Consider the following 12,470-nt stretch of genomic DNA (forward strand, 5'->3'; position numbering starts at 1 on the left):
TGATTACGTTGATATCTTTCTGCGGTTTAAGTTCATTGCAATGATACGTGTACAGCATGTTAAAAGAAACTAATTAAGTTTTCCTAAGTGATACACCTCCTCAGAGCAACGCCATTTACACATAAACTATGTTTCAGTCTTTCTTGGATGATGTTCTGTATGCAATGAAGCAATTCTTTCCAATATGACAAACTGTTTAATTTGGTAAAATGGTGGGATGCAGTGTGTTTCAATATGTTAATGACATTGGCGTGATGTAATAATGGATGTGTTATAGAACGAGAAATCTGCTCTCTGTTTTCACACAAGTTTTTTTTCTGTTTTCTAATGACAGTACATATTTGTATGTCATTCCCGTCGTCTTTCATTGAGGCTGACACATTTATGTTATTTGTTATTGTTTTGCTTATGTTAACAGACTTGATTTAGATAAACTAGTTATGCAGAAATAATTATAAGAATGAATCACCGAATAGCTTTGCTGCTACTGATGGCCATGACCAAAAAGTGAAGATCTATCTCTCATGATGACGATATTTCATTACGTTATATTTCAGTTTTTGTTTAAGCCTATTTGCAGTTCAGTTCAATTGGGCGATTTCATATAGAGACATAACATTACAAATAAAATACTAATCTGTGAAATTTTATATTCTCAATAATTACATGAATAGTTTTTTTTTTTGTTGTGTATTGCATTTGTCATGTGCGAAAAGAGACTTATATTGACATATTTTCAAACATAAAAGATTTAACGATGCGCTAAAGATTTTAAAAAAAAAAAAAAAAAAAAAAACAACCAAAAAAAAAATCACTATTTGTTCGAAGAAGGGTTAGAATGGGACTGAAATACCAGCAATAGGATATGCTGCCTACAGTGTTGCTAATTCTTACTTGTCTAGCTTATCTATGTAAGTTAGTTATGTGTGTTTTTGTGTGTTTGTCTTTTGTATGCGAGTGTCTGCGTTGCTGTGGTTTACGTTGCAGGGTAACTATGATAAAGGAACGTAGCATTCCCTTTTGAATATTCATCCTTGTTCAACTTTCCCCTTCAATTTCCTTTTCTACCCCCTACCCCTTCCTCCTTGTTGCATTTTTGAAGCAACCCGTCTATAATATTGTTTTTCCGTTTACAGCTTTTTTTGTTGTTGTTGTGGACCTACACTGAGGCTGTATTTTTGGTGCTCTATGATTCCAAGAAATCTACCCTTACCTATTATCTTTTGATATTATGTTAAATTTTTAGGATAAATCTCAATATCTAACATATAATTTCAATCACCTTAAACGGTCTCGAAATTTAATATTATAATGTTGCAATACTGCTGTGAAGATGCAAACATTAATGGTCCGGGAAATGTCAATCGATGGAAAACGTGAACTTTTGCCGCCACAAACACTAACACATTTATTGGCAAAAATAAAAGTTTCAACTTGTTTGAATGAAAACACTGTTACTAAGATAAATGATATAATAGGCAAGTAAACGAAGGCAGATTTTATTTGTCTGTTATTTTTTTCCAGATGCATTTTTATATACATTTTATTTTATAAATGCAAATACACGGAAGTACAATCTCCGATTTTTGTGATTGTCTTCTTTGCAGATGTTTTCAGATAATTTAAAACTACTTTACCTAACACAATTAATTTAAACGTGCAGTTAACCAAATGATTTTATTTGCAATTCTATCGCAATTTTTTTTGCATCTTTACCAATATCTAACTTTTATTTTCACCCACTTTTCAACATAGATGGGCCGGTGATCTAGTGGTAACCAGAGGTCCGGGGTTCGAATCCCGGTCCAGGCACTGGAAATTTCTAAGAAGCTCTTGAGTGTCTCCCACCTAACTAGAGGCCTGTACTGGTTCTTCCTAGGAAAGACGGCTTCGCGTGTATCGGTGCTGTACACCGGGCACGTTAAAGGACCAGACTGTCTATTCGAAAAGAGCTAGACTAACTTAGCCGGACAGGTCTATATCTGAAATATTCCCTCTGTCTGTTCTGGGGGCTTTATCTCACTCTGTCCCTCTGGTCAGATCGCTCTGTGTCTGTACTAGCAGAGAGATGTTGAGAGATTTCACTCTAACTGTGGGCTGATAGCTTTATCGATGTTGTGACAATTATGTTTTAGTTGAAATTTCCAATGTGACATGTCTATGGCTATGTCTTTGAGTGCTCTGTGCGTCCGGGAGATCCACCCTTACATTTTTTATCTTTTCTGTTGCTATATTAGAACATTTGGTCCTGTTGGTCGGATACATTGTCTTTGCGGAAGTCAATTTACCAATTTATCAAGGAAATTACATAACAATTTTATTTCATTATCATTCTAACGTTCTAACAATAAACATTTTTTTTTTTAAACCGCTTGTTTTAAAACTAATTGGTATTGTTACGGGTGGTTGATTTTAGCATTGTCAAAATTTGTTTAACAAATAATATTCCAAACAGAGATTGGTCGTTGAATAAAATCATTGTTTGAAAATCAGATTTGTAAAAGCATTGTGTTTTCATCTTTGTTTAATAGTAATATAAATCGAGTCGTGTTAGAATAAAAAATGAAATAAACGAGAAAAAAGAATAAGAGTTCTCAATCAAATTTATTCATATGAATAAAATATAATTTGCTTATTATTTTCAATGATTAATTCGCGACATAAACATTACGAAAACACATGCGCTGATCAAGAGAACATTAATTGAAAACTTATATTAATTGTAAGCTGACGTATATTGTAAACCAGAAGACGGAATAACTGTCTGTACGTCTCTGAAAACATACACACGGCTCAGTAAAAGCCCGTTGAATGTATTGGCGAATACATGTAAATTAAGTACATAAAGGAGCACACATACAAACATACATTGATCTATGTCAAGGATGAAAATTTAAACATATTTTGCAAGAAGTGTTACGCTTAGAATCAATCCATATTTTCATAACAAAATTATTTTATGCATACATTTGTAAATAAAGCAATTATACAACTGTGATCAAAATACTATTGAAATATGATACAAAAACGCAGGTAGCATAAGTTATCAGCCTGACAACCGCTCAATCCTGATTGTCATTTATATGTGTTGCAATTACGCATTTGTAAACATGATTTAACATATATGATAATTAAACGAAAACACTCAGCCATTTAAGGTAATAATGTTCTGGAAAATTACATAACTTTGTCTGCACCTAGACGAGTATGGTTTCATAAATATATGTCCAAATTTTTCACATCTAAATTTTCCTATAAGAAAATAGAACAATAAATAAATTTTGTTTGTTTGTGTTGGGTTTAACGCCGTTTTTCAACAGTATTTCAGTCATGTAACGGCGGGCAGTTAACCTAACCAGTGTTCCTGGATTCTGTACCAGTATAAACATGTTCTCCGCAAGTAACTGCCAACTTCCCCACATGAATCAGAGGTGGAGGACTAATGATTTTAGACACAGTGTCGTTTATCAAATAGTCACGGAGAACATACGCCCCGTCCGAGGATCGAACTCACGATCCCGCGATCCGTAGACCAACGCTCTACCTACTGAGCCAAGCGGGCGGGCTACAATAAATAAATGTTCATAATGTAATTGTTGAAAGAATAAAGAATTGGTTGGTATAAAAACTTGTATATTTCTTGAAGAACATATCAAAAATGTCAGGTTACAAAATGTACCTTGAATGAGGTTCTTTCCACAAAATAATACTGATGTCAACCGTACGGTAAATCTATGTGTTCTAATGACTCTGTATCTCAACCCCTCCCCTCCACAAACCACTCTGTATATGGTATGAATGTTTGAACAAGAAGTGGCTCTAGTACCTCACATCTTTTACATAGTTCTTGGTATTTTTGTGTTTGTTTTGGTTTGGTAACACTATTCGGTCGGCTTTGTCTTACGAAATAATTGACAGGATTTGACGTCAATGCTGACGTCACGACGACAATTTTTTTTTTTACTTTTGTTTGAATAGATAATTCAAACAATCGTCGCTGTGTCTGGATTGTAGTTTGTGATTATCTCATAAAATGCATTTAGATCAACAATTGATTTATATGGTATGTACTGTATATTACATAAAGAGCAAACATTTGTATTTGCACAAACATTGGAACAGATGCATTTATGAATCGTTCATGTTCACAGAGCAGAAATTCAATGACTATAAGATATACACAATAGAAATAATTACCACACCCTAGTACTCGCACAAATAAGTTATTTATGATAGAATATTGCAAAACTTTATTTGCAAAGAGGGAATCGTTCACTTGTGTGTACACTAAGCACATCGTCAAACGAAGAACATGATATGTTACACATACTATGATCTGTTTCACCTTCAGACATTTGTTGGAAACAATTAAAAGATATTTCAACATAATGTTGAATCGCATGACTATGTGAACATTTTGCTTAGATGTACGTTTTCAGTACGAGGCCACTTACATTACACTTCAATTGTGTCATCACTTATGTCTATTATGCTAATACTGTTGTCTAGATTAATGACTATTATGCACTTCTTTTTATCGTCGTAGCGGATGAACTGTGCATAACCCAGACAGTTATCTGCCGTTGAGTATTCTCTGACATATTTGCCATCAACACTGAACAAGACGATATTGCGTGAAGCAGATCCTAAAAGAAACACTGTTCCATCATTTGATGCACACACATCAATGGTTCCTTTAAGCTTTCGGTGCCGTAATTCTCTTAGCATTAAACCATCTCCCCTAAAACATACCGCGCCATCTATTTCATTAAACCATGTAACGATAACGGTGTCTTCACTGACAGCCATACCTCGACATTGGGGGGCAAATATTCCTTTATCCTCCGCATTTGTGTCTTTTTCAATACATCTCAATTTCGAGCCGGATTTGTTGTATACGTCGATACCTTGTCTTGTAGAAACCCACAGTTCACCATGACAGTGGACAAGTCCCTTGACAGTTCCATCTGATACTGATATACTTTCCAGTTTATTCAAGTAATGGGCAGCTGATATAAACTGTACCGTGTTGTTGTTCATTTTCACGGCAACTTCATTCTGGCCAGTGCAACAAATGCTTGAGGGACTAGCACCCAGATTGCAGACGTCCTTGACCCTATATTTTGTGTCCAGCCAATGCACCTTGTTGGCATGGTCAGCAACTATGATTGTACCGTCTTGAAGCATACATATGTCGTTAATGCTATAAATGGATCGCCCCCTCTTTGTCTTAATGTTCATATTTTTTACCAGTTTCCGAAGATGCGTACTATTTCTAGGTACAATTATTTGACATATTTGCCCTAAATTTGCTGTTGTCATCGAAGTCTTAAATTGATTTTCCATGAAATATAATGTCTTGGTACCGCTGCATTCCCAGTCATCATACATTTTCGCAGCATCCTTAGCCATCTGCCCCGCGAGTTTCAATAGCACAAATGTTTGTGCTGTGTCAACATTATCTTTATCTTGGACGACTTGTAAATGAGCTGTCATTTCTTCTAAATCTTTTATCATAGGAGTCACGTTGTTTACTTCTGAAACATATTCTTCATTGATGTTAGCATGAATTTGGTCTAATGAAGCAGTTAGTTCCTTTTTCAGTTTCGCTATGTGCTCTATCAAATTTTTTTCAACTTCTTCAATTTTGTTGAATATCTTGCCTTTTTGAATTTGCATCGAATCGATGAATTCTTGATTTCTAATTGGTATGCTAGTGAGACACTTTTGAATGTCTTTCATTTCATCCTGTTTCTGCTGTATCATTTTGTCTTCCACCAACGATGGGATTACCTCATTTATACTAACCACTCCGAAGCAAGACGACCTAAATAAAATGGAACTATATCTAATAAAGCTTTGTTCGAAACTTTCTACATGTGTAACACTTAACCTCACCACCCCATAAACTATTGCGAAATATTTTCATACTCTAATACTGTCAGTTGACAGATATTGTTAGCATTAACGTATGTTACAAATAAGTAAATGTACTACTAGTAGAATCATCACTACATTAAATACACAACAGCGACGGGGGACTCGTTCTCAATATACTTTGTTCATCGCTTTATAGAAATGTTGGAGACGAATATTGAATGAAAAAAAACAACAATATCAGCTTAATGCCCTTTAACAATGGTATTTAGTATTGATTGCCTCAGTGGAGTAGTTTTGAAAAGGGTTAATGGAAAAGAGGCCGAGAATGACGAACTCTACCAAGTATTGGCTGTTTCATAGGCTGTTTCATAGGGAAAAATATAATCGTAGTAATAAAATCCCATAAAAGCACAATATGAAGTAGTACACATGAGTTTAAATATGTGGTTCTCTTGATAGTTTATGATGACATTTAACAAATTAAATGCTTTAACAATTTAAAGTTAACAGTCTGTAATATGTATCATTCCTTTCACATTTTCATAGATGTTCACGTATATTCTTATAGAACAATTATATAATGAAGACAAAAGAAATACCTGTGTTCTGTGGCTATACATTTTGCACAACAGACCATGTCATGTGAGTTACAAAAGAATTCAATGTCTTGTTCTGGATGTATATGGCATTTTGTTGTCACCGCTATCACTGAAATAGTGTTGGCATCATCTCTGTCTAGCAGTTTATGAGAACGTGTAGCATTCTGTCGACCGTGATGTTTTGTACATGTTGCGCAAAGGTATTCCAGACATAACGGACAGTACTTGACAGCGCCTTTTCTAATATGATCCTCTCCACACGGTGTACAGACAAAACCGAAGTCTACGTCTGTACCGTCTTTGACTGACGTCAAGTTTACTCCCTCAGCCATCCTTGGTATATGCCTGCCGTTAGATATACTTGTCAAAATAAGAGTTTAGGTATTACAATTTTACACCAAAATCTGTGCTTTTGGGTATTTCTCAATTGTAGTTTAAAATATATGATTTAATCTTAAGTTATTAGAAATGAAATGACTTAAATTATTCTAGACTTTACTAAATTAACCCTTTTAATACAATTAGTTAACCAGTTAACTCCCTGAGGCCGATATCATAACATATCTGCTGCGGCGAGATAAGAATTACCACCTAATGTTGAAGGACATTTTCTGATCTTATTACAATCTCACGCGAATGCAGTCAATTGAAATCATGCAGGTAATCATGGGTGATTAGAATAAATTAAAATAAAATTACAAAATCTTCGAAGTTTGAACAAATATTTTTATATCCTATTTCATCCTTAACCTATATCCAAATAGAAAAATATTTTCACTTCGAAATATTCACAATTTTAACGAACCTACTGCTTTGAAAATATTTGAACGTTTCTGGTTCGCTTACTTTTTCACATGTAAAGACATTGAATTCTAATAAATAGAAATACAATATTTACAAAGAATATTTACATAAGCGTACTTAAAATTGACACCCGTTTTTGTGTGAATATCGACCATGATTCATTTTGATGTATACATGTACATGTTTTGTGACACATGCTGAGACAGTTAAGTTGTAATATTTACATTTACCTTTGAAAGATTATTAAATTTATAATCATATGTTTATGTAGTCACGTTGTTTTTGTATTTTATAAAATATGTTTTGTTGTGTTCATGTTTTACAGTTAGTATCGTATTCGATGTATGTGTACGAATATTTCAGCCTTCAAAATCTTAACATTTTCCGACCATTAATTTAACTGATAATATAATTTCATCGTCTGAATCATCATCGGACGGAACTGATATGTCAGGAGCTGCATGATAATGAATATTTTTTTTATTTTAAGAAAGATTTTTGGCAGACGACATTATTTTACTCCTTTGAAATACAGTATGAACGAACACAGTGAATTTCGTCTTTACATGGCCGCATAATTGCAAACACTTATTTTAACAAGGGAACTAATTAGCACAATTGATAATTATAACATCTAAGTAATAATACCCAGTATGCAAAATAATTTTGCTTTTGCCAAGATTATCAAAAATTAACAAGTACATGTCACAATCAGCATGATCTCGGTGCCGCGACTATACTCGTCAATCGCCGTCCTGTGGAGTCCTGATAACGCGAGTATAGTCGGATATCGACGCTACGGGGGTAGAAAATATAACGCCTATAGTCGCATTTCGGCCCCAGAAAGTTAAGCCGTCTTACATGTGTAAGAAATTATTTACAATGTTAAAAGTTTGTTTTGTCGCAAATAAACATTTTAAACCAATACCTACATCTCTTGATCCAAATTAATTTGTTTAATTAAAAAAATAACATATCAAAATTGAAAACGTATGGACACACAATGATTTACTTTTCTTATACATATTAGAATGTAAAACATAATCTTTTGTTATGAAATTCCCATAAACAACAAAAATAAGATAGCTAGAATAGTAATATATCAACATTAATGGCTGAATAGACTCTACCCCAAGAAAATGTAACAACGTTTACAACTCTACAGATGGTAAATATTTGTGAGCATTTTACTGGAAGTAGCACTTTCGTCGATATTTTACTGGTATGATTTGCACCATGTGACAACCAATATAGTGCATCTGCCACAAGCATGAATCCAGACTAGCCCGCGCATCCGCACAGTCTGGCCAGGATCCATGCTATTCGCTTTCATTTGCAATTAGAGAAACCGTTAGCGAACAGCATGGATCCTGATCAGACTGCGCGGATGCGCAGGCTGGTCTGGAACTATGCTGGTCGCAAATGCACCAGGTTGGTTTTGTGATTGTGTGGATCAATTATAAAGATAATTAATGGTGAAATATAATAAAAATAGTCTTAAAATGTTTAACTTTATAAGTTGGTAATCACTGTTATAAGCGTAGAACTAGAAGAACATTCTTTGGAATCATGGAACTGTAAATAAAATGTTTAAATTATCAGAAATTACGTTGCTTATGCTTACATAAATACTAACAGTTTACCTTTCACAAACCTAACTATTCCATATTATAGCAATGAATATAAAAAAAGAGAACAAAATCATCTACCATCTGATTTTAAGTAGGATTTTACATTTAATATATTTGATAAGATAATATCAATAGATTGATTTGTATACGTTTTTTCTTTTCTGATAAGGTTTTATTTTCAGTTTTTAAAACCAACGAGATCATTCAGTCGATATCTTTGTCTATGTGAATATACTTGATAATACTGACATGTGACATGTACAAAATTGTTTACTGTACATATACTTGATTGTTACAATTTGACCAAAAACAGTGGTTTCTCTTCTCCTTCTACTCTGGGTTAACTATTGTGTTACCCGAAGGTGAGCATAAGTTTAAAGGGAAAATCTCCTAATCTACCGGTTCATTCCTTCTAATTTGAGCGACGAACCTCATAAAATACATTTACGTCTCTGCAATTCGAGCTCACTAAAGGCAGAGAGTCAAATTATGCTTATGTAACTCAATCTATATCAAACGATTTGCTTTTAAGCAACAACTTAAGGTTACTTCGAAGTGTCTTATCAAAGTATGCCGAAGTACAACAAGAACAAACAACGTTCCTGATCAATATGATAAAACATGCGTCAAAGATTTATAAAACTTGATATATATCTCAAATTCTTAATCTTGTTAAAACCTCAATGCGTGCAACATTAGATCAACGGTAGATAAACAAAATTAGGAACATGAAAAGGCACGCGTATTCCTTCTCAAATGCGTTAGTTAAAGTTATTTCAATTTCACTTATATTTTTAATTAATTAAATACCATTTGTGTGCAAATTATTTTCTAGTATTTTGATATCAATTAATAACAGGTATTTAAAAAAAAAAGAGTGTCAATGTAAATTGTCATATACATGTATCGGAATACTCTCTTATACCAAATGATATATTTGAAGGATTCTGATTAATTAAGATGTTCACACGCTACCAGAAAGCTTACGTCTATGTGCAAGTACAATAAACGTCGGTTAAATCCTTAAAAACGATCATAGTTACAACAAAAACAAATAGAATTGATCCAATATTTGTCGAGCCCGCTTGCGGTGAGCTCGACTTAGTCGCCTTTTTTGGCGGTTCGGTGTATGTGTGTGCGTCTGTGCGCAAACCCCATGTTCCTATCTCAAAGGTCAAGGTCACAGTTGGAGGTCAAAGATCAAATTGAAGTTTTTTTTCCGGACAAAATCTTTGACATGCCTGGGCCAAATTTGTTTATATTTGACATGAATGTTTACCTCAATGAGAAGGAGTGGTATGCGTAAACCCCATGTTCCTTTCTCAAACGTCAAGGTAACAGTTGGAGGTCAAAGGTCAAATTGAAGTTTGTCCGGATCGTTTCTTCTTCATTCATAGCGGGATTTTGATGTAACTTGGCGTGGATGTTAATCATTATGAGATGGAGTGTCATGCGCAAGAACCTGGTACCTAGGTCTAAGGTCAAGGTCACACTTAGAGGCAAACAGTCAGATACAAGAATGACATTGTCTGGAGCATGTCTTCTTCATGCATAAGGGGATTATAATGTAACGCGGCACATTTGTTCAACAAAATGAGACACACTTGTTTTTAAAATTACTTCCCTTTGTTGTTACTATAAACAGCTTATATTGTAACTTTTTTATTACTGGGCGGAGGGAAAAATTGAGAACACTTTTTCTGAGATACAACATACATGCTACATCCAATTTGTAGGTGTATTTGACCTATCTCTACCTAGTAAGGAGTTTTGTGTGGATGTATGTTATATAGATTTTTTTTGTGATTGGTCATGTGCAGATACAGATGCTAGTGTAAATCAGTTCTGACACCGCCAAATGGTATATTAAATGTTACTTTTTACAGTGTGGGGAATCACGTGACTTACAAAGGCATATTACACGGAAAAATGGCCGATAATTTCTCCGATTCATCAGGGAAATCAAGGTATTTCTATTGATAAACATTTGTTTTAGATGTTCTAATAATTATGTCCTATCATATGCCCCTTACCTTCCGATTTCCTCTGGTACCTTTCCTTTGTTCCATTCACCTATATTTTCCGAGAACACTTGGGAAGTTTGAATATATTCGCAGTTTTTGGGATGACGGTATCCACGGACCGACCTTATTTTGTTCAGAAAATACTAATTACTGAAGTAAATGACAGTACAATGACATTAAAACTTAACAAAGTATCCAGTCCATCATAAACATGTAACGGACTGGCAAAATCAAAGCTACAAAAAAGAGTATGTCGAAATATACGAAATGGCGCTGAACACGTACACAGTCTTCTAGGGCGCTGTGCACATACAGGGTCAATGATTCAATCTTATATCATAGAAATACTTATATTTCTACGAGGCTTCTGTGTTTACAAGTGTTTTACATATTTATAATGTCAAAGGTTGAATAGCATTTTCTGAAAAACAAGATCTACGAAAGTTCATGCACTTAAGCGGACATGCTCTATATTTGTCCGCATAATTTAATTCTGAACGTGCATGAAAGAACATGCAAATGTAAATAAAAAGAAAACCTTTTTACAACGTCTTTATAGGTGGACTGCAATTTTTCCCATTTAATTACATAAACGCAGTATTTAGAGTAATATCAATTGCAACACATACTAACATAGTGTTATATAACGTCTCGGAGACACATATAGGCACTTTAGACATATGACTACACATTTTCTTCAAATATGAGAAAAAAAAAACACGAAAATGCCAAAAATGCAATTAGAATACGAGGGTGAAAAGGCTGGTGGATGTTACATATTTTTTTTCCTAGTTTCTGTAAATTCATATGAAAGTCATGTTTTTTTTTACATATTTTCAGTATGTTTGTTGGCGGTAGGAAGAAAACCTTCATATTAGAGCTACCAGTATTAAACAGATTCGTAGAATTTTTTCATCTGGCTCAAAAGATGTTATACAGAATCCTATCACCACGTTTCGTCGGTCCTAGAGGGAAGTTATTATGCGACTATCAAACTAATTCGATAAGCAAGAAAATATCTGAATCAACAAAGAATTTAGCACAAATAAATAGACACGTAATAGGAGAAATAATAAAGGTTACTGTTGTTTGTATTGAGCAGAATATAGCGACACATGGCCATACGGAAGAGGGTAGCAACTTCATGACAATGTTAAACATATTTGCGCAGGATGGTGAAATTCAAAAGGAGCTTTTGGGTAATGCACAGTATAATTTAAACAACAACAACAACAAAAAAATCTGACAATGCACATATAGATATCTAATTCAAAATACGCATCTCCTGACATTCAGAATGAGATAATGAGAGTTTGCTTTAATCAAATATGAGAAAAACTGTAAGCGGACTGTATAAATGCTCCTTTATTTGCCATCATTGTTGACGATGCAACTGACAAATCAACCAAGAAACACCTCTCGCTATGCATTAGGATTAGGCCGACTGGTGATAAATGTGCCTCTGTAAAGAGTTCCTATATGATTTATTGACTGCAAACCTATCAAAGGTGTTAAAGTTAATCGCAATATCT

At 34.1% G+C, this 12,470-nt stretch overlaps 1 protein-coding gene across 1 annotated transcript; it reads right to left on the reverse strand.

The window, feature by feature from the left end:
* Nucleotides 1-2,585: 2,585 nt before the first annotated feature.
* On the reverse strand, nucleotides 2,586-9,031 carry LOC123534554 (uncharacterized). The gene is made up of 3 exons (XM_045316840.2): nucleotides 8,927-9,031; nucleotides 6,480-6,824; nucleotides 2,586-5,827 (listed from the first exon to the last, which is right to left on the reverse strand). Exons 2-3 carry the CDS (start codon nucleotides 6,809-6,811, stop codon nucleotides 4,456-4,458), a joined length of 1,704 nt encoding a protein of 567 aa, XP_045172775.1. The 5' UTR covers nucleotides 6,812-6,824; nucleotides 8,927-9,031; the 3' UTR covers nucleotides 2,586-4,455.
* Between the last annotated feature and the right edge of the window lie 3,439 nt (nucleotides 9,032-12,470).

This window comes from Mercenaria mercenaria, chromosome 12 (genome assembly GCF_021730395.1).
Source record: "Mercenaria mercenaria strain notata chromosome 12, MADL_Memer_1, whole genome shotgun sequence".
Taxonomy (NCBI): domain Eukaryota; kingdom Metazoa; phylum Mollusca; class Bivalvia; order Venerida; family Veneridae; genus Mercenaria; species Mercenaria mercenaria.